Raw genomic sequence first — 22,558 nt, forward strand, 5'->3', positions numbered from 1 at the left:
GAGACAAGACGCCTGCCAAATGATGTTGGGCGGGCATCCCGCTGCCCTCGTGAACTCGCGTACGATTTGCCATTGATTCCGCTTCTCGTCGGAGGAGAGATACCATGCGTCACTCATGTCGTGGGTGATGTCGTGCGTCATGCATAATACCCACAGGAGTGTGGAATTAATGTCCCGAGCCCATTGGTGCGTCCTCCGTTCTTCCCGCAGAATCCACTCGGCGTCGGCAACGAGACGCAGGGTGTGTTGGTAGTCTTGCAAAACGGTACGCGGGGTGCGGTCGGGATGTGACAGGTAGACTCTGTTCCTGTGGGTACGGACAGCGACGTTGAGGGCCGTGAACCATGCGAAGTCTGCGTCTTTGATTCCGAGGCACTTCGGGCTGAGGAACGGAAGTGGCTTCCTGAACGGAAGTGTCTTGGTGAACGGGTTGAATGCGAAACCACCAAGTGCTTTGTTGGATGTACTGAAGATGCGATACCGAGGGCCTCCACCGTGGGCGCCGATGTTGACTTTCGCGCCAGGCCTTGTCATAAAGCCATTGGAAGTGCTTGAGAGCTTTCGGGTCGTTGTGATACCGGCGAAGCGGCGGGACGCAACATTGCTGAGCAACCTCATGTTGAGATTGGAACTGAAGAAGCTGGTGTAGAATAGCAGGGTTCATCGAGACAGGTGATTACATACGACAACGGGGAAGTCGCGCTCAAGACAACCTTGGAAAGGCGTGATCGAAACAGCGTAGAGGCCTTGCGCTAGTCCATTCGTAGTTTTCAAGTCAAAATGCGAGTGAAGACCATATCAGAGTGACGCTGCGTTCACCTGTCTCCGTTTCTTCCACTGCTCCCGCGGTTGCAAGTGTCGCCGTCCCCGAGCCCTACAACTTGTACATGTATCGTTGCCATGTCTCCAGGGCTTGGCGTCTTGTCGCGCGGAACACGCTTGGCGGCTGTCCTTCTCCGTGCCAATATACCGTTCATTGTCGATGCTCGTAGCACAATGATGCGCAGTTTGTGGTTTGTATCGTAGCCGTGGATCGAGAATATCATCAACCGCCCACCGTCTTACTCTTATCAGCACCCTCAACCTTTTCCTCAGCCCCTTCGCCCAATTCCAATCCATCAACTACCTCCCCAGTCTTCCCCTCTTCACCACCCCCATCGCCCTCCTTCTCCCCCGCCAACGCCCTATACTTCCTCCTAGCCTTCTTCCCACTACTCGCCTTCTTCTTCGCCTTCTCCCTCGCCTTGACCTTCGTCCTCGCCCCCTCCCCCAACTCCAACTCCTCAATCCTTTCCTGCAGAATCCGCCTTGCCATCTTCCGGTTTATCTCTCTTGACCGCGTATCCTGGTACTTGACTACGATACCAGTGGGAATGTGTTTGAGCTGGACGGCGGAGGAGGTTTTGTTGATTTTCTGGCCGCCGGGACCGGAGCCTTTGAGGAAGTTCTCGATTAGATCTGCGTCGAGGAGGGGGGTGCGGGGCGGGAGGGATTTGCCATTGTTGAGGGGGGGAGAGGTGGAGAGGGAAGCGGTTTGGAGGCGTGGGATATTGGGGCGGGGGCAGAGGCGGAGGCGGAGGAGGGCGGGGAGGAGGCGCATTGTTGGGTGTGTGTTAGGGAGGGATACGGCATGGCGGAGGCATTGCAACAGCATTAGCATCGCTGGTCCAGTGTAGAAACTTCTCGCACTCGTGTTCGTCGATGATGCCATGCAGCTCACGCGCTAGACCACCCGCTCCCGATCTTAATCAGCTAATCGGGCATCCCTGTCACCCTGCCCCCAATCAATCCTCGGTCCCTGAACCCTTCATCTCCCCCGTCATCCACCGCTCCCAACATTTGCGCCCAGACACATTAACCCTCCAATTCCATCTTCATATACACCTTTCGCACGCGCAAACACGACGACACATACCGAAAAGGTCTATGATTGACACGACGACGCTATCCGCCATCCTCCTCCTAGCCAGCGCATCCACGCTCCTCATCGCCGCAATGCTGTACCCATCCGCCCTCCTCCGCTGGTTCCAGCGCAAGCGCTATCAATATGAAGTCACGTTCTCGCTATACATGTTGACGTCGACTGAGAAGTTTATTTTCAGTAAGTTCAAAATACCCTGTTTTACCGCATCAAATCGTATCCACACGTCGATTTCTTGGAGACGAGCCACCGCCCCTATCCATGTCGCTTTCCTCCCACACCCACACCGACCTTTGGTACTACTTTAGGACAGTTGCTAACGATGTGGTTTTTGCAGACTCCGTACTCTTCCTCCTCCTCTCCCTCCTCATCATCGCCGCGTCGCTGTACCTCCCCGAGCACCTGACTATCATCGCGAACCGCATGTTCTACTACCTATCGGGCAACCACGATTCGCTTTCGAGTAACTCGGTGCCCAAAACCGGGGGTATCGATACAGGAATTACGCCGAATGGGCCGCTGGGTGCGGGTGCGGGTGCTATGAACAATGGGCGGGGGATGATGGAGTTATAGGGATACGCACGAAATGGAGTAGAAGGGATATCCTGGAGATGATGGATCTGGTGAGGGGCGTCGAGGCGATGCTTCAATCGAATGCCCTGGGAACATGGCCGCGTGTTGGAGGGCATGAAGTCTTCGGCTTGTTGCGCCCCGATGGGCTCAGGCTTCCACCGCTCACCCTGAGACGTGAGTACGGACTCCAAGCGCACAACAATCCCGAACACACATGCATAAGGAAAGGCGCAAGAAGGAGTTTTGCTCTCTAATTCAGGCCTATCTATTCCCCAACGACTATAGACGTACGATAACCACAGTAATGTTAATACCAAACCACCACCTCATTCCCTCTACCACATTTTCCCTCTACGCCCCGCAGACGCATCGCATATATCTCGAGTAATCCTTCCAAGAGCATGCACACAGCACGTCACATCCAGCAAACACATCTCGACCCTAGCCAGCACCTCACGTGAACGTCGCAGCATGCGCTGTGACATACTTCGTATATGCATCATGCATGTCTGCCACCATCTGTCACATTCCAACTGCATGATACATGGGCGGCTATGCTCGACGCCGAGATCGGACGACTTGTCTGTACGTGTATGTACGCTCTGCGATGTGACGTGACGTGGCGTGGCTCAAGTACCGCAATGGTAGACTCCGATTGTGTGGAACGGCGTAGGGCTGCGGTTGGTAGTGATTGAAGGGAGATTGTAAATACATTGATTATTGTGTATCGAGTGTATCGGTAGATATAATTTTATTGCATAGGATATGTTTTTGAATGGAGAGAATAGCTTGGAGCGACTTGGTGCCACCTGAAATGCATTGTAGATAGAGCCTGTAACGTACAAGAGGAATTATTGAGAAAAGAGTGCCGTGTGTTACAAGTTTGGAGCCGTGTATCCACCAGTGTTGTAGAGATTGTATGTTATAAACTTCAACGTAATGATTAGGGGCGCGTTCCGACCGTCTCGTATCGACCGCGCTGCCGAGCCGTTCGTGGCCATGTATCCGCTCGCTGAGCTCGGTTTGCAAACCGCGACATGATGTTGTACAATAAACGGGGTGTTCAGTTGCCAAATAGGACACGTACCGCATTCACAAGTGCTGCGGTAGTATAATCGTTGACAGTCACAAGTGCCGGAAAGTCGTATGCCGCATTGACGTAAGCCTGGCCCGTAGCGCCATCATCGATGAGAATGAAGATCGTCGGAAGGCCCGGTATAGTATCGCTTCTTGGTATCTTTTTCGAAATGCTCCGTGCAAACTTCAATTGCCGTTCAAAAGCCTGAGCATGGTTGCTGATGACGTTAGAGGTGGCGCATATGACGATGACGACTGCTCCGCTGGTTGGTAGGAAATCGGCGTGCATCTCTGTCATACCAGAGTCGAGACGATATGGGACGTGTCGTACTTGTCTTGGTAAAGCGCGGCCGAGAGGCTCGAAAGGGTCCATGTCTTTTGCCAGTGTCGTCGATGGCGAATGGGGTACGAATGGAGTGAAGAGTGTAATTATCTCTGCTTCATTCAGGCGCCGCAATCGTTCGAGAGTCTGCGTTGGACATCGTACAATCTTGGCGGTTCCGGAAGATGGATCCTGCGTCGCGGTCGACCTGCTAGATGCTGAAGTCATCTTGGGTCGATGTGTGTTGCTCTTTGAGGACGGTTGATTCTTTCGTTCACCCATCACTACGCGGCTGCGATTGTTACTATGGCGACGATAGAAAAGCACACAAAGGTCCTAGGTGAGCCAGCCGAGAGGAAGATTCGAGATTGCTTTGGGCATCGTTTGCAAAAGCGCAGCTCTTATATTTCGATCGCCCAGACTCAAGTTCCCATGGTGAATCGACTCTTGCTTTTGCAGGGAAGAGACACCGTCAGAATACTGTGCCGGTTGACGTTGCAAGCCGAAGCCAGCCGGCAACGGGCGTAAAATGTTATGCTGGATGGCAAGGTAGATGGTTCCGGCTATGGTATTCAGGAGTACAAAAAGCAGCTATGCAAGGTTGCCGGTAGCCACCCCAGGAATCGTCAAATGAGGTGCTGATGTCGAGTGCTTGTGGATCGCCGAGTGGACCGTGACCTTGTTAATAGTAGCTGAAGTTTCTCCCACCCTGTTCGATTGGAATTAAGCTCCTGAAGATGTATGTCAATACGATAGATAGTAATACTTGGGGTGGTACCAGATAAAGAACGAAGAGAGTAGTACACGACCTCGGCCAGGCAGTCTCCGGTGCAGATAAAGAAGTGCATCCACTACCGTAGCAGGCGGAGGTCTTACCGATTGGATAACGATTTCCCGTTCACAGCCATGACTGACACGACAGAAGCGTTGCCGTAGCGTGCTTGCGCATGTCAGTAAGGAGCACGACTGGCGTATAAGTGCACGGCGACGGTTGCATCGGGTAGCAGCAGGATCGTGTATCGAGAATAGATGACGCCACATCCAGTCGCAGATCCAAGCTCCACATTGATCAGAGATGTGCGTGTCAGCCTGTTGTAGATGAAGGGCAGTCCTAGAGGCCCGCCGGCCGTCCTGATAGAGGATGATGATCCAAGGAAAGCCGGCCACTCATTTCAAAGCAAGGACCAACAGCCAGGTTGATAATGAGGGTCGATACCCGACGCGTGCTTGTCATCGCGGGCAAGGCGTACAACGCGCGGGGGTCAGTACAATTCGAGTCAAGGTTGCAGGAGGCGTGCTTGAGTTGATGGCTGACCCGCAAGGCCACCGCCCATAGCGGGCCAGTAGCAGTTGCGCAAGCCGCAATCATTACATTTCGATGCTTGCTGTGTAACACAAAGGGTTGACCTCGATGTGGCGATGGGCGAGAGCTTCGATGCATGCTCCAGTGATGACACGGCCATGCGGGTGACATCTGCACGATTGATTGAATCAAGCACGAGTAGCGTGAACGAGCCGCGGATGGCCAGACCGGCAGCCGCGATGTTGTGTGCCCACACAGAAATATTGGCGATGATATCGAGGCTGGTGATACATTGATGGCATCGTTGAAGCAAATTGGTGCGAGCAAAGTGCATGTGAAGAGTCGTGTTGACCGCGATGTGTTAGCGGGGCTGCTCGCTTGTTCGTAGCCCATCGAAACAGGGAAGGCGCGATCAGGCTGTCAACAACCACCGCGACGCGTCTGCATCATCAGCGGCTCATACAACAACGGCCGACAACTGTCTTACTGTATGCACGCTGCACTGGTAGCGTGATGCCATCGGTCGCCGGTAACCCCACATTGACTTCGCTCCAAGCCAGCTACTGATGGACTCAGCAGAAGAGCGGCCCACGCTGCAGGAGACGCTAAACTTACTGCATCAAGGTAGGTGTCGATATGCAGCAACGAGCCCAGTCAGGATCAGTGCTTACACCGGTCTGCAGCATCTAGAACAACAGCAAAGCAACGGACCGTCAAGGTCTCCAGTATAGTCGATGTCATCTGCCGTTACGCCTCGGAAGATGGCCTTGACCAGGATGCTCTGCGAGACATAGTGCAGCTCGCGTCGGTGAAGACCCTGCTAGACCAAACCACCATCACGACTTTGATCAAGAACTTGTACCCGTCTCAAAAGGTTCCAGGTGATGTTGTCATCACGATTGTTGGTGCGCTGGGGCAGGGCAAGGGCAAACCTTCGCCCGGTACACAAGACAGTCTTGTGAAATGGCTCATCGCCATCCATGAGGTCGTGGAAGATTCGAGCGTCTTGTCCCGACTATATGGTGTGCTGTTTGGCATGCTCGACATGATCAGTATCAGGTGCGTTACTTCGGCCTGTTACCAATAACATAAGTGCTAAATTTAGCAGGACATCTTTGTGCCATCTGCTGTCCTTGATCACTCGCAGGAAACACGTCAAGCCATTCCGGATCCAACAACTGTATGTACATGGCTTTCAGCATCGATACGACCCAGATACCAATAGCTGATCTTACTTCAGACTAGAGCTGTCTCGCGGTCTCGGCAACGAGCCTGCGCTCCAGGGTCTCCTCCGTGTCTACAAGGATTACTATCCCGATATAATACTCGGAAGCACTTCCACAAGCCGGAAGTCGTTCGCTCCGGTGAGTATCCGTTTCTGGTACTACCACAAATGCAACCTCAGATCCCCCACGCTACTTCCCCGCATCTCGTTGTCACACTGCTGGATGCACGCTAACTCAATAGCGACCTGATGCCGAATGGCAAGCCAGGATCGTTGCAATCCAGGAGGCTAGTGTGGCGGAAGACGACTCGAATGTAGACGGGCAGAACGGTTTCAAGGTGCTACGAAGAAGGCTGAGAGGCAGCAAAGGATCGGCGATTCCGGACGTGCATACCTACCATGCGACTGAGGTGGGCGAATATCTTTTCTCAACGTCTTGGAGGTGCTAACAGTGTGTGACAGAGCTCAGCAACCCTTGAGGGCATTGATAGTGTGGACGATTTCGTGGACAAGCTCGATAGAATAGAGCCACCGGGCCAGCTGATAGCGCTCCTCGTGGATCCGCTGCTACAGAAGTACGTTGACCTTAAGCCATCGCCAATAACAGCCGGTCGATTAGGAAATTGGCTTGCCACGTGCCTAGAAGAGCAATTCGAGGAGTACCGGCAAGGCACTGGAAACGAGCAGTATCTATCTGAAGTTCTCGGTGGGCTTTTGACGTACGCTCAGTACACAAAGGCAAGTGCATCAGCAGGTTTCACGTGCAACTGGCTAACTTATCAAAGTCACTCCATCCTACAGTACTGGCGTTTCTTCGTGAATACCTGCCGATATGGGATGGTCAGCAAGATCTCGATTGTCTGTTAGGACTGGTCTCTTATATCCCGATTGAAGCGTTTGAAGACGCCCACACAACCTATCTGTCCGCTGTCGAACGAGCCCTAGCAGCTCATGGCCTTACCGCGTACACAAAGCTCGTCGACTTCTACACATCTCTACTGCAGCACCAAATAACCCAGACAGCGTCCGGAGCTGCCGACCAAAGAGAGACGAAACAGGAAGTCTTAAGCGACCTAATCGAGCATGTAGCCACCTTGTTCACTTCGGCTCTCGTCTCCATCCCACCAGGTTCCAGCACCACCCTCACATCATCGATCCTCTCGTTCTACGAACTCCTCAGCACCTCGTCGAAACCACACGTCATCCCAATACATCTGCCACCGATGCATCTCGTCTACCTGCTCTCTCAGGACGCATCTTCAACGACGCTTTCTCGTATCTGCGGCATCATCGGCTCTTACAAGCTGGCTTTTGATGCGCACCCCAAGCCGGTCAAGACATACTATCCTGCGGAAGTCACAGATGCGTTCAATTGGTGTCTGCGCGACATGTATAATCTAGTGTGGATTTCCCGTGGTCTTCTCGTTCAGGACCAAAAGTCGAAGGGGTTGTACTGCGATCCGATACTGAGGGGGACACTGAACGAGTATCTACGGAGAGTAGATCGTGGATACACTATCGGGGCTGCGTTCACGTTGTCGTACAACGCGTGGTTGGCTTCGCTCTCTGCCGCGGCGTGGCGTGCGGTCGAGAAGAGGGAGGTTGGGAAGGTGGGTGAGAAGAATGTCACACGGTATCACGACGGACCTGTTACGGAAAAGAGTCTGGAGGTACTGAAGAGCAAAGGCGGTGTTGACGTCAATTGGGAGGGCGCGGATGGATACAAAGTCATGGTGCTGCAGTGGCTGACTGAGAGGGGGTTGGGTGGGATTAGGGATTTGATGTTCGCTACTGTGATCAACTTGAAGGGTACCGCCTGATCAACACTCATTTGATAGATTAAAGATGCTATATAAGCTATTAGTATTAGTCTAGTGTTCGATTTGATGTTCGTGGTACTTCGGCGCCAAAACACACAACACCACGGCGCACGGAGCACCGTAACGTATTGCCAACATATTGGGAATACGTTGGAATCGATTCAGAATCGATCCCAAATTATTGGCAGAACACCAACACTCCAACTCCCCAGACCTGAACATTCATGCAATCATGCATATATGGGCAAAGCTGCAGTGTTTATGCTCGCTATCCTCAACCCTGTCCTCAACCCCGAGTCTTCACCGAGTCTTTACTGAGTCTTTACTGAGTAAAAACTCAGACTTTACCCAGTCTTTACCAGCGCTAACCAAAGCTTCCTGCCCCTCATGCCCAACAGACAGTCCATGAGGCAGTGAATCCATGCCATTGTAGCACATAGCAAAACATCACCACCATGCATCTGCCCTAGATACTTCTGATAGCATTCCAAAAGCTTTCGAATTGCAATCTCATGTTCTCGGGCGACCTCGGCTGTTCCTCGCTTCACACATGAAGTTCTTGAAGCTCGGCTGTCCCACAGATTGCCCCCGATGAGCTCAGCTGTCCTGGGCTTGAAGCTCGGCTGTCCTAGAAATAATCTCCGACTTCACGCCCAGCGTATTTCTTCGCGTTCTTTCTCCTTTCGTTTCAACCACAACGCGTCGCACTTACGACGCGTCTTATCGCATCGCGGTTTTTCCACAACGCATCGCATTTCATTACATCACCTCATTGCATTACGTCTCATCCACATTGCGTCTCTCGCATCGCATTTCAGCAGCATCGCGTCGCGCCATGTCTTCATCAATGCGCGCCTACCCAACACCAACGCAAAACTCTGGATACGTGATTATGCTCCCTTCAGATCGGACACAATTAGACGAACACAACGCTACTCGAACATCGCGCAAACGCAAAGCATCCGACACCAATCCCGAGGTAAGGTCTGGCTGTACAAAGTGCATGTAAGACATATGCTGACTTCGTACCTCTACCTCTGTAGCCACCGCTTCGGCCCAACGTGACCGGCCATCGTGCACCATATCCACACAACTTACCTCACGGTCTCGTCAACGGGTGCAATATCTGCCCCAAAACGAGTCGACGCATTGTATGCAGTGGTTGCAGAGTAGTTCATTACTGCTGCCCCGAACACCAAGCCCTCGACCAGGTAGCCCATCAGACAATCTGCGATAGGATCAAGAGGCTTGGTGACCTTATTGGCAAAACCGAGCGTGAACTGGCCCCATTGTGCGAGTGGGATCGCTACCCAGGAGACGACGAGGACCGGCCCATCGACCCCTTCGGACCTTCGAACCCCAATTTCTGGTACTGGAAAAAGACCAGGAAGTACATGTACATGCGCCGGGATTACGCTTACGAGCTGATAAAACTCAACACCAAAACAGCGATCGACCATGCGTTAGATGACACATGGTCTCTCTTACGAATGGATCCCGAGGATCATCTGGGGATGCGCTGTATCATGCCCTGGCTCTTCCTCCGCTTGAAACGCGACCGAGAATGCTACGACTTCTGCAAGTGGTGGGTTACCGAAGCCAAAGACAGCGATTGGGACTGGCAGTCCGAGGATACACCCCTGACTTTTGAAGACGCTTTTGAGTCGGCTGAAGTCTTCGAAAGGATCAGAGATTACGGCGCAGCCCCTGCTACATTCTCCGACCTGTCGTTCCTCCTTGCCGTCTTGCTGCTCAAGATACGCATGCGTCAGGATCTCGAAATGCTGCGAATCTGTAGTAATGACAGCTTCTCGCAGTGGAGCTTGAGTAGCATCGTGTTGGATTTCCACAATGACCCTGAAAGAGAGGACGACCGTGAAGGAGAGGACTACCATGAGGGAAAAGAATACTCGCCGCTTCTTAAAGAGGTGGAGAACCAGATCAGAAGGCTCTATCGTGCCGTTGGCAGAGCCAACAAACACTTCTGGCCTGCATTCATGAATCCATGGACTCATCTCGAGGCCAAACCGTCATCTTATGGGCTGGGCGATGAAGCGGAGATGCAGATTAAGTTGCAGGAGTGCTTCAATGCTTGGGTGGAGACAGAAGACGCTATTGGACCGATCCATGATCTGATGGAAGGTGACGATGTGCATTGGTACTCCATGAGCGGAGTCTGATGTAGATAGTCAATCTTAGAATTGTTTTGAAGATGAGCAACCGTCATCGAACTGAAGGATGCCACCATGGGTGGCTACAATTCGTCTTATATTCTCAATTTGATCATCAAGCTGGAAGTAAACATTGCCTCGGACACGGTCTATTTGTTAGAATATAATAGCATGTATGCGACACGCATTATAACCATCCCTAGTGGTGCCATACAATGCCATGACCAAAGAGACTCGCGTAGTTGGGGATAACAACATACTCATCTCCTATCCCACATTTCCTTGATGATAGCCACAGCCCCAGGTGTCTCACGCCAAGTCGTGTAGCAATCCTGCACGGTAACCTTCGCTTCTGCCTCAGTACCCGCTAGAAATTCAGATCGCTTGAAACCCCGTTTCTGCGGCGGGTAAGGGTATAGCAACGCCGGCCAAAAGTATTTGTTGACTCCGCGTATCACTCCAAACAGTATGCTAACCTGTTCCCAAAGCGCTTCAAAAAGCTCCATTTCCTCTCTCATGTAGAACCCTTCCGGGGTGCCTCTCCGGTATCTCGCGGCCACAACGCTGCTCACGTGTCGCTGCAGATAAGTTTCAGGCTCGAAGTCGTTCCGTAACAACTGCAGATCTATGTGGATACGGATCTTGATAAGCATAATCGCAACGAGTAGTGATAGATCAGCGGGACTTTGCAACCTAGTCCGGTCGAAATCTCTGTTGGTGAAGGTCCTTGTGTAGTCATAGCCGCCGAGATGCTCAAACGCGTCTTCCGTCTTGAACAAATCAACCGGTCGCTCAAGCGCCAAAAGCGGACCATCGCCTGCCCAGTCATGATGCGTATCATTGCCTTTGGTAAGCCACCATTTACAAAACCAGTAGCAGCGCTCGTCGAGATCGAGACGGAGGAGTAGGATCGGTATAATGCTGCGGACGCAGAGGGCGTCTCTGGGATCAAGTCTTAGGATATCCGTGGCGTGCTCTAGTGCCGTTTCCACGGCAATCAGGGTATCTACCTCACGTATCGCGTTCACAAGCTCCAAGCGTGCTTTCAGATACGGTCTTAGTCCCTTGTATTTCCAGAATCGTCCCTTGGCGGTGTGGAAAGCATTGCGTGGGGTGTCGGCGTCTCCGTCATGGGCACGGATTGCTTGATCTTCCTTTTCCACATCGTCCATTGCTTTCTTGATTGACGTGCAGGCTTTTTTGTGGTCGGGCCAGTCGTCGTTTTGATGATCAGGACTACAGTACTTTATCACTTTGCAGCTAGTGCAAAGAACGGTGGGCTGTCGACCACAGCGAATGCATCCGTGGTCGAAATGAGGTGTCCGGTTACAGTGGACTGGCTTGGAATGGGTCTCGCTAATCTTTCCAGGGAAACGGCGTCGCATGGAGTCGGGGAACCGCTCGTCGAGGTCTGCTTCGGAAGCCAGGTACTCATCGACTGATGCGGTAATTAGTAGCGCTGAGGCAGGACGTCGAATTTAGACTTACGTTTTCTCTTCATTCGCTCGTGGTAGGCCGGAAGATCCATGGCGGGCGATGACAGGGCGAAACAGCTTTCGTGGACGATGAGATGAGATGAGAGAGGATGGGAGCGGTGTGCTGGAGAAGGAACGACCGAAGAACGCGACGACGTTGTGCGCGGCATTAATTAGCCGAGGTAAAGAAAATCAAGATCAGATCGAACGCGATAACGATGTGTTCGATAGGAGTTGAGGTTGAGTATCAACTGAGACTAATCTCAGATTCCGAAGTAGCCTGCCGGCGGGTTGAGATCACCTAGGTAGTCTACTGCAGTCTGAGAACATGGAACCTAGCAAGTGGACTATCTCAGTTAAGCTCATATGTTCCAGAGCTTTTAGCTTATACATTCTACAGTATCGCGGGATCTGTCGTAGTATGGGTTCTGAGTTGAGTTATGGGGTGGTGGTGGAGCCTGCGGGATCACTGAGAACACCAAAGCCAGGACCAATCCTGGAGATTTAGACAAGGTCCAACAACTACTACTCCGGCAAAAACGAACGTCAACAACTCAGGTATGCCAGGGCAACATGCTCACAGCTGCGAAGGTGCGCCGCAAGAATCACCGAGCATTGGGGTTGGGACGAGGCAGGGCCAGACTTGGGCCTCGGACACTAATGTCGGGACGTGAAGATGCGTGGGTCTTCCTAGCGGGAATGACTCGCGGCGGCGGATGTTGTTTTGTAGTTGTTGACGAACAGCCTCTTCATGCACTCCTGTGAGTTATGAAGAAGCTGCGTAGAGTCGCATGAATTGAAGTAGTGCACATAGATTCCAGTGAATATGACGCTGAATGCTTCGTGTGAAGAATTCTGGGATGAAAGCGGAGCTGCAGCTATGACGCTCGCGGGACGCGAAACACGTGCGCCCAAAGTTCCTGGGCATTGGCTGCGCGCAGCTCCCCACCAGCTAAACCCAGCTGCATTGCTTCATTCCCAATCCTCCATGCAGAGCTTTCCGGCGCCGGCAATTCTTCTATCCTGACTATTGCTACTGCGCGTCGCGACTGCTGGAGCTTTCACTTTCCCGCAATCAACTACACTCGTTCGCTAAGCCATGAAGTTCGGCACGACACTGCGCAAGAGCGTGTATACGCCTTGGAAGGACAAGTACATCGACTACGACAAGCTCAAGAAGCTGCTCAAGGACAACGAGGATGACGATTCTTGGACGGCCGACGACGAGAGCGCGTTTGTTGACGAGCTGGCCAATGTGCAGTTGGAGAAGGTGCACAACTTCATCACGGACATCTCGCAGAAGCTGCGCGACCGCACGACGGCATGCGAGAAGAAGCTGGAGCCATTGGCCATAGGGATCCAGGCGGAGGGCAAGGAAGAGGCCAAGGACGATAAGGAGAAGAAGGAGAGCAGCGGTGAGGGCTTATTCGGCGACGCGTCTGGCGAAGCGTCCAAGAAACCCGAGCCCAGCCAGCAGGAGAGGGACAAGATCCTCAAGGAAGTCCTGCGCGAGCTCGACAACATCACCAAGGAGACCAAGGAGCTCGAGAGTTTCAGCCGCATCAACTTCACCGCCGTCATCAAGGCCACCAAGAAGCACGACAAGATCCGCGGCAGCTCCTACCGCCTGCGGCCCTTTATCGATGCGCGCATTGCCCGCCACCCGCTGCACACCGAGGATGCCTCGCCGCTGCTGTACAGGCTGTCCGCGCTGTACTCGTTCGTCCGACAGAGCCTCGAGGGCAAGTCCAAGGAGGCTTTGTCCTTTGGCGAGACCAGCACGGATGGCGAGGGCTTCACCTCTCACAAGTGTAGGCACATTCCATCTTATTGACACGCACAAGCTAACACACACAGTCTGGGTCCACATGGACAACCTCTTCGAAGTCAAGACCGTCATCCTCCGCCGCCTCCCCGTCCTCGTCTACAACCCCATGTCGTCCAAGGTCGCCGAGGGCACCCAGCGCGACCCTACCATCACGTCTATTTACTTCGACAACCCCAACTTCTCCCTCTACTCAGACAAGGTCAACGGCAAGCCCGATGCCTCGTCCCTGCGCCTCAGATGGTACGGCCAACTTGGCGAGAAGCCTGAGATCATGTTCGAAAAGAAGGTCATCAAGGACGGTAACGCGGCCGAAGAAGTCCGCTTCCCGATCAAGGCCAAATACGTGCAGTCTTTCCTCGAAGACAAGTACCACATGGAGAAGAGCATCGAGAAGATGGAATACCGCCCCAACAAGAACCAGGAGGAGGTGGACAACTTCAAGAAGGCTGTAACAGACATCCAGAGCTTTGTCAAGGAGCAGAAGCTGCAGCCAATGCTGCGCGCCAACTACACCCGCACCGCGTTCCAGATCCCCGGCGACAACCGCGTGCGCATCTCCCTAGACACCAACCTCGCCCTGATCCGCGAAGACGCCCTCGACGACGACAGACCCTGCCGCGACCCCGAAGACTGGCACAGGCGCGACATCGACAACGGGCAGATGGAGTTCCCCTTCAAGGCCCTCAAGAAGGGCGAGCTCCACAAGTTCCCCTACGCCCTCCTCGAGATCAAAGTCAAGGGCCTGAAGAAGTACGAATGGATCGAAGACCTCATGCACTCGCACCTGGTCAAAGAATCCCCCCGCTTCTCCAAGTTTGTCCACGGCGTAGCCAAGCTCTTCGAAGACAACGTCAACACCTTCCCCTTCTGGCTCAGCGAAGTCGACAACGACATCCGCAAAGAACCCGAAGCCGCCTTCGACCAGGAACAGGAAAAGAAGCGCAAAGCAGCCGAGGACGAATTCGCAGTCGGCTCCCTCTTCGGCGCCCGCGCAAGCCCCAGCTACCGCGCCTCCATCGCCTCACCCGTCGGCTCACCAGCCGCAACAAGGTCGTCCGTCCCCAAGAGCGCCTCCGCTGCCGCCCACTCCATGCCCGTCACCAAACCCCCCTTCCCCACAATCGGATCGCACCTCTCCCAGCGCTCGCACCGCGACACCGACACAGCCAATACGCGCATAAACGAAGAACCTGATTCCGACGACGAAAACACCCTCCTCCTTGCCGGTTCCAACGGAAAGCAGCCCAAGAGCAGCGGCGGTCTCGCCTCCCTCTTCCCCTCCTTCTCCACCTCAAAATACGCGCGCAAACAACAACGCGCCATCCAACTCCCGCCCGGCATCCGCGACCCAGGCGTCTGGATCAAAGACCAAGGGCCCGTGCGTGTAGAAGCCAAAGTCTGGCTCGCGAACCAACGGACTTTTATCAAGTGGCAGCATGTTAGCGTCTTGCTTGCCTCGTTGAGTCTTGGTTTGTATAATGCAGCGGGTGAGGCCAATGATATTGCTCGCGCGCTTGCGGTCGTGTATACGTGCATTGCGGCTTTTACGCTTGCGTGGGGGTATGCGATGTATATTTACCGCGCGAGGCTTATTAGGGAGAGGAGTGGGAAGGACTTTGATGCTGTTACGGGGCCGTTGGTTGTTTGTGTGGGACTGGCGGTGGCGCTGTGTTTGAATTTTGGGTTTAAGGTATGTGATTGTCCCCCATCCGTCTCCCATAACGTCCATGATATCATGGATGTGATGGGAAGACGGATTTTAGTGGATGGCATTGCTAACGTGTGGTTTTTACAGTACAACGCCCTCGTCAAGGAAAGACAACATCATCTCCACCACCATCACGGCGCTGGTAGTGTTGTTAATGCTAGTTTTGGGGCTGAACAGATGGAACTTAGGGTGTAAGAACGCGTTTGTTTAGTCATGGTATTGTTTGAAGAAAGAAAAAGGGGGACTTGGGTTGCGTTGAGTTGGGATGGGCGTCGCTGCATGTATCTTTGTACAACATCAGATGAAAGTAATAGTGATGATACGGATTGTTGAATGGTACATCGTTCTTCATTCCCCTGTGTCTTTGATTCGGCACTCGTGAAGTGTCGTTTTGATAGCTCTACATGTCACAGTGTACGTGCGTGTTGCAAGGCATCAGCTGGTAGGCAGATTGGATGGAGAACGGGGTACATGTCAGCGTTGTTGTGGTCTAGTTCCCATGTGAGGAGACACGGGTTCAGGGGCTGTACGATTGTACCGGTTGTACGGGGTTGGTGACTGGGTATGTCAGGTGGCCGTGTGAGACATTGTGATAGTCATCATCACAGATGCGCTATATGTTAATGATACTTGTTGAACTTGATCAATTGGATGGATGAGATGTTTTGTGTATATATTGGTTTCCTGAGTAAAGATGATTGGAGGTGAAACGCTATGATCTCATATATGGAAGTGGCATTATGTGATGATGCCGTGATGACCACAGGTTCGACATAAATTTGCGTACGCGAGGATTCTCATGTGATGGTAGGGAAGAAGGACGAGTCTTTTGTATACTGTTGTCGCTACGCCAGGTGGATGTATACGGCAACTTAGACATCATCTGCTGGTCTGGAAGGTGATTGCGGTGCGTGTGCGGTAGAGCTATATGCTACTGGTTGTGTTCTGGAGGTTTTGACACATCCCGGCTTCACCGAAGATGAAACCCTGCGAAGGAGATCACACAAGTCTGCCTCATCTCGTTTCTCTCACATGGTTGCTAAACATAGCGATGGATCAACAGCTCGTCAGTTGGTGGAGTTGGTGGTAAGAAGGGATGCCTCAAAAGGTACTTTGGGACACAGCCCACGACCAACAAATACGTGCGACGAGCATGCAACAAGCGCCTCGTGCTCGCAGGACAAAAATCTCCGCTGTTTTCTTGTTGTTGTGTGCAACAGGTTTTGTGCCGTCTATTAATATTCAGCGAGAAGAAGCATCGAAGCAAGGCATGAGCGAAAAGTGGTGGTGGCTGGTGCGGCGGTGATGGGGCTGGCAGCTGGCGGGTGCATTAGTTTTGTGTTTCGCTGCTCAAGCTTTGTGGCTGGTGCTTCCGTTGGACTGGAACCGGGATGCTGAGTGCTTGACACATCGACGTGGCTTCCACGAAGTTTGTCGACTGCTTCGAGCCTCCAGCTGCTCTGCTATTGCCATCGGCAGCCTCGTAGTCGATAGCGTCCTCTGAAAAATCAGCAAAACAGGCGTTCAACGACGCCATCGTGCTGTAGTTGAACCAAACTTCTGCGTAGCGGCAGCCGATGCTAGTGGCACGGTTAGCCGAAGAGAATGCGACGTCTTGATTCGGCGTAGCACAAGCCCTCGTGCGAGGCCGAAAAGGCAAGTTGCTCAGGCTACCACAAGGAAACGTGAAACGTGCCACACGCGACCTGACCAACACCGACATCGCAGGCATGTGGGTGGCCCACAGACCGGGCGCCGAACGGTTTTCTTGATTGCAGATCACAGTCTGTTCGTCGTACGCTGCTTGTCTTTGTAGTAACTAAAGTGTGAAACTTTGCAATCAAAATCTGGCTATGAAGTATACGGCCATCGAATCGTGTCGGAGAAACACATTTCGAGCTGTCATTCTCCCGGGCACCGCTTAGAGCGGAGGTGGCGAGGCTGAAATGGCTCCACTATGTTGATCGTGTCCAAGGGGCGCATGACTTTGGTAATAAATTGGACTTTACCAGCCGGTCCCAATTTACGGCGGATCGTACAGCAAGGGCACGTACAGCCTCAATACCTAGGAGGAACCACGTAGCACGACAACGGCGAGGAGCTGTGCATTTGCGATGGAAGAATGTCGTGCTGAATGGTCACAACAGCAGCGCAGTCGTGTCGTTAGGCGGACGATGAGGTGGTCTTGCATTGGGGCGTTGAAGGAGTGGAGCGAGTGGCTAGGATGGCGCCTTGACGATCTGCAGGCACAGACTGCCAAGACTCCGCTTTGGACCTCAACCAACCCGTCAGTCCCGCTGTCATGACATCGTAACAAACGCCAGAAAACGTCTTCGGGTGGCCTTACTCGCGGCCTTATCGTGCCTTATCGAACGGTGAGCATTGGCAGCATGTCTAACAACAACAACGCATGTCCTCAGATGGTTTGAAGACGAACAGCTCAACGAACAGACCCTGGGTCAAAAACTGTTAATCCTTTTTGCCTGCATATAGGCTACGGCCCTAGCTCAACTGCGGCTCTCTGCTGCACTTGCTGCACACCATCTAAACGATGATTGCCCTATGGATCCCGGGAAAAGCCCCGACGTGCGGCAAAAGAAGTGTGAATGTGATTGGTGTCACAGCCTCGAATATGCACGTTTGTTACCCAGTTTGCGGGTTAGTGCACGTTCAAGGCAGAACACGACCGGCCTGTCAGTATTTGTAGCCTGGCGGATCCCTCATGCGTCACTTTTCCCCAGTATATCACCAGCCTCCTAGTGGCGCGTGTGGATTTTCCCTTTCTTAAAGAGGAACCGTGTGGGCTTGTTTCCCGTCTCTTACCATCCCAAATCCCTCTCCCTCCCCAGGAACGATCTATCTTTCGCCCAGAAACCAGCGAAAGTGGGAGCCTGGAGTTATTTGCTCGCCCGGTCGTTTGCAGTCCACTCAGGTGCGCTTTCCCGGACTAGAGCCTGCACGTGACCGTTTGCCCTCGCGTTCACCGTGCGTACATCACCTCATCGCGTTTAGAGCAGGCGCGTTCGATTACCCCACCTACCGCCAAACAATACTCGCTCGACGACTCCTTCCCCCCTCGCATCAACTACACTCGCTCTCGCTGGTTCAGCAATTCCATTCGTTTTAACTCCGTCCCACCCTCTCCACGGTAGATAGCTTCAATACTCCCTCGCCATGAAGACTTCCGCTCTGCTCGCCGCCATTGGCGCAGCGTCACTGGCCGTCGCCTCCCCCGTCCTGCCCTCGCGGACTCAGCCCGTCGAGGTCAAGGCTCGTCAGGCCGATGGTACCACTCCTCCCTGTGCCAAGGTCTCCAACTACGTCTACGGTAATGGAACCCTACCCGCCAAGCTCAGTATGCCTGCTCAGTTGGCCTGGGACTGCATCAACACCGTTCCCTTCAACGCCTCATCAGCAAAGCGGCTCATTGGAGCGATGCGTCCCTACATTGAGTGGCAGAGCACCCTCTCTGAGCTCAAGAACCCGCCTGCCGAGTACGCCGAGAAGGTGCAACCTCCCGTCGACATCTTTGGTGGCCTTGATAAGATCGAGGGCGACATCGACGCCGGCAACTTCAAGAGCGAGTACGACTTTGGCTGGACTCTCTACAACCTTATCCTTTCTGCCCACGATGGTCACTTCTCCTATATCCCTGACTCCGTGGGCGCTATCTTCACCTGGGGTCGCCCTGTCCCCCTTGTTTCTGTATCTGCAGATGGCGACCAGCTGCCGGCTGTCTTCGTCTTCTCTGACGTACTCGGTATGCAATACAAGAACATCTCCTACACGCCCTCGCCTGTTGTTCAGATTGACGGCAAGGACGCGACCGAGTTCCTCGAGGACCTCAGTCAGTACGGCTCCCTCCAGGATCGCGACGCTCTCTACAACAACGTCTTTTACGAGCTTGCCCAAGTCAGCCTTGGTACCTCGGGTAGTGGAACCGGTGTTTTCACTGGAGGCGGCCGTGGACGATGGGTTTACCCCGGCGCCACCACAACCCTGACCTTCGCCAACGGCACATCCTACACCATGGAGAACTACGCCCGCCCAACCATCCCTTTCCGCGAGATTGCTACAGGTGAAGATCTGGCCCGTAAGTGGTTCAGCTTCGATTCCGCAGGTACTTCATTCGCCGACACCCGTGTCCAGTCCGAGGAAGAAGAGGTATCTACCCTCGCTGCTGGTGCTGCTACTCCTGGTTTCCCCGCTCCTGTCGCCGCTGGACCCCAGGGTCTCATCAACGGTTTCTACATCGACGCTGCTGGTTATGAAGACGTCGCGGTATTGCAGGTGCCCAACTTTGTCGGAAACGTCCGCGCAGAGGTGCCTTTCCAGGAGCTCACCCAGAACTTCATCCCCAAGGCTCTCGCGGACGGAAAGACCAAGCTCATCATCGATCTCCAAGCCAACGGTGGTGGTACCATTCTTCAAGGCTACGACATGTTCAAGCAGTTGTTCCCTGACGTTGAGCCTCTCGGTACTAACCGCTGGAGGGCGCATCAGGCCATGGACCTCGTCGGACAGTCCCTCAGCAAGTTTGCAAGCCAATTTCCCAGGGAGCTCGGCAACAACAATACGATCAGTTTTGCGCAGTCTTCCTACTTCGACTACCACATGGACATGAAGGCCGATGGTACTCCGTTCTCCTCCTGGGACGAGAAGATCGGTCCTAAAGAGGTCCATGGAGAGTTTTACACCACAGAGGCTCGATGGAACCTGTCTGATGTATACGTTCCCTACGTATCTGGTGGCATTAATGTCACTGGCTACGGACCCTTGTCGGGCGTTACCGGACCACCAAAGTTCGCACCCGAGAACATCGTCATCGTGACCGACGGCTACTGTGCCTCAACCTGCACTATATTCAGTGAGTTGATGAAGCAACAGGGCGGTGTCAAGACCATCGCGATGGGTGGCCGCAGCAACAAGAACCCCATCCAGGCCATCGGCGGTGTCAAGGGCGTCAACAACTTCGCTTTCGGCTACATCCAGCAGACCGTCCAGTACGCTGTCCGGTTCGACCCTGCTCTCAACTCCTCCATCTTGAGGGAAGACTACTACAGCGACCTCGTTTACGCCCGCTCTGTTGGTGGAGGCGGAGCCGTCAACACCCGCGACGGCCTCCGCGCAAACGACACGTCCGGTATCTCCCTCCAGTTCCAATACGAGGAAGCCGACTGCCGTCTCTACTTCACCCCGGAGATGACCGTCGACATCACTGCCCTATGGAAGGCCGCCGCGGACGCCCAGTGGAGCAACAACGGCAAGTGCGTCAACGGCGCCCGCTATTCCGACGAGAAGCGCGCCCTTCCCAAGCCCAACATGAAGGTCACAACCAAGCTCAGCCCTCCAGTCCAACGCGTCCGCGTCGCAGACAACGACAACCGCATGCGCGCATTTGAGAAGAGTTTCGAGCTGGAAACGGAGTGCAAGCTCAAGGGTAACGGTTTCATGGAGCCGTAAGCGCGTCATCGTACGTGCGAGGCTTTCGCAAGGTCTGCTTTCATCACGGTTGTTATGTCAATCCAGCGTGGAGTTTTCGGCGCCGAAAAAGGGACGTCCTTAGTTGTTCCTGTAATGTGTATTGTTTTTGGGATGAGATGGAATGGTTTATGCTGCTGAGAGGTACATAGCATGTCTGTGAGACACTGAGAGGTGTGAATGAAATACCCCCTATGATTCGATGGTTTGGTGGGTGTCTTTAAGGGATACGATGTGATGTTGTCTTTGTTGTGCGACATGGTGATGGTGTGTGTTGACTACATTGCTCTACTGTCTGTACTACATGATACCATGGCTATCTATGCAGACTACGTCGCAACATCACGCTTACTTCGCTGCATAGGAAGACTTCATGTATACCTCAATACCTCTTCAACAAGCGCTTATCTTCTCTCTTGCCGCCATGTAGATGTCGTGGCAAGTCTTAAGCGGCGTGTTATGCTGGATATGAAGCAGCGAAAACGGCAAACTGGTCATTAGCTCAAGTCCTTCGCGTTTTGGTATGTTCATTCGCTACTTTCTTCGCATGTTTTTGTTCTTGCTCAGCAAGCAAGCAGTCATGAGTATGGACAGTGTGCGGTTCGAAGCGAGACAAAGACACATGATCATTACTCATGTGTTTTTCTGATAATGTGGACTTGTTGTCTCCACCCTGCGGATGACGTCGAGTAATTCTGGAAGTCGGCTGAATGCTGGCAACATGTACTGTTTCTGTTGGAGTTTTGAAGTGAAGACGCGAAAGACAGGCAGCACATGGGCCGAAACGTGTGTCAATTTTCGCAGTCGTGCTTGAGATTGATCGAGTTCGTGGCAGACATTCGCGAGCGCTCTGGAATTTTTGGGAAAGGGCGAAAGAGTCACTGGAACATTGATCTGATAGTAGGGAATTTTGGAGAAGAGAAGCAGACCATAGAACTCGTATTTACTACTTTTGGTACTCCGTAGATGGAGTGTGGGATAAGAGAGAAGGTACACGGTGAGAAGAGGAAGTATTTATATGTCGCACGCCTGGAAAGAGCGAGAGTCGTCATGGAATTTTCTCTTGTAGCTTTTGGAGGAGCAGACGCACTCGACATGTCCGCTTTCGTTACGTCTTTTTGGGTGGTCTCGCACATGTCCTGGTACTGAGAGATTCTTGGAGGAGGAGAAGAGAACATGTTTAGGCTGATTTTGGATTTTGGATTTGAGAGCGTAGAAGTGTGTAAGAAGAGAAGGTACAGCAAAAGGTGGCTTTTATACGTCGCATGCCCAGCAAGGCCGAGAGTCGACATGATACATGTATTGCAAGCTTTCTTGACGGGCAGACGCACTCAACATCGAGTGCTTGTATCTGTCTTTTTTTTTACAGGTTTCGCACATGTTATAGAGGCGTATTTATTTTGTAGGAGAACATGTGCGCCTCGGTCTGCCTTTTAGAAAGAAGGAGTGTGTATGTGGGAGGGGAAGGTACAGCAAGGGGTGGCTTTTATATATTGCATGCCCAGCAAGGACGAGAGTTGCCATTAGCATAATGGCGATAGCTTTTTTTACAGGCAGACGCACTCAACATATGTATGTATCGTCTTCTTTTCGACTGGTCTCGCACATGGCGCAACATTCTCTTTCTTTTTTTGGAAGCCGAGAGGAGGAGAAC

General features: G+C 53.0%; 6 protein-coding genes across 6 annotated transcripts; 4 read left to right on the forward strand and 2 right to left on the reverse strand.

Moving 5' to 3' along the window:
- Positions 1-1,045: 1,045 nt before the first annotated feature.
- J4E92_010156 (uncharacterized protein) lies at positions 1,046-1,600 on the reverse strand (the record flags this gene model as incomplete). The annotated part of the gene is made up of 1 exon (XM_051501497.1): positions 1,046-1,600. The coding sequence occupies one exon, from the start codon at positions 1,598-1,600 to the stop codon at positions 1,046-1,048; it is 555 nt and encodes a 184-aa protein (XP_051348282.1).
- A 395-nt stretch (positions 1,601-1,995) lies between these two features.
- J4E92_010157 (uncharacterized protein) lies at positions 1,996-2,494 on the forward strand (the record flags this gene model as incomplete). Its single annotated transcript, XM_051501498.1, has 2 exons — positions 1,996-2,101; positions 2,259-2,494. 2 exons carry the CDS (start codon positions 1,996-1,998, stop codon positions 2,492-2,494), a joined length of 342 nt encoding a protein of 113 aa, XP_051348283.1.
- Positions 2,495-7,644: 5,150 nt separating this feature from the next.
- J4E92_010158 (uncharacterized protein) lies at positions 7,645-10,421 on the forward strand (the record flags this gene model as incomplete). Its single annotated transcript, XM_051501499.1, has 2 exons — positions 7,645-8,230; positions 9,442-10,421. The coding sequence occupies 2 exons, from the start codon at positions 7,645-7,647 to the stop codon at positions 10,419-10,421; spliced, it is 1,566 nt and encodes a 521-aa protein (XP_051348284.1).
- A 251-nt stretch (positions 10,422-10,672) lies between these two features.
- On the reverse strand, positions 10,673-11,940 carry J4E92_010159 (uncharacterized protein; the record flags this gene model as incomplete). Its single annotated transcript, XM_051501500.1, has 2 exons — positions 10,673-11,850; positions 11,901-11,940. The coding sequence occupies 2 exons, from the start codon at positions 11,938-11,940 to the stop codon at positions 10,673-10,675; spliced, it is 1,218 nt and encodes a 405-aa protein (XP_051348285.1).
- A 1,046-nt stretch (positions 11,941-12,986) lies between these two features.
- Positions 12,987-15,618, forward strand: J4E92_010160 (uncharacterized protein; the record flags this gene model as incomplete). The annotated part of the gene is made up of 3 exons (XM_051501501.1): positions 12,987-13,698; positions 13,745-15,153; positions 15,511-15,618. The coding sequence occupies 3 exons, from the start codon at positions 12,987-12,989 to the stop codon at positions 15,616-15,618; spliced, it is 2,229 nt and encodes a 742-aa protein (XP_051348286.1).
- A 2,979-nt stretch (positions 15,619-18,597) lies between these two features.
- On the forward strand, positions 18,598-20,886 carry J4E92_010161 (uncharacterized protein; the record flags this gene model as incomplete). The annotated part of the gene is made up of 1 exon (XM_051501502.1): positions 18,598-20,886. One exon carries the CDS (start codon positions 18,598-18,600, stop codon positions 20,884-20,886), a length of 2,289 nt encoding a protein of 762 aa, XP_051348287.1.
- Positions 20,887-22,558: the final 1,672 nt, after the last annotated feature.

Source organism: Alternaria infectoria (assembly GCF_024043175.1).
Source record: "Alternaria infectoria strain BMP 0036 chromosome Unknown scaffold_32, whole genome shotgun sequence".
Lineage (NCBI taxonomy): Eukaryota > Fungi > Ascomycota > Dothideomycetes > Pleosporales > Pleosporaceae > Alternaria > Alternaria infectoria.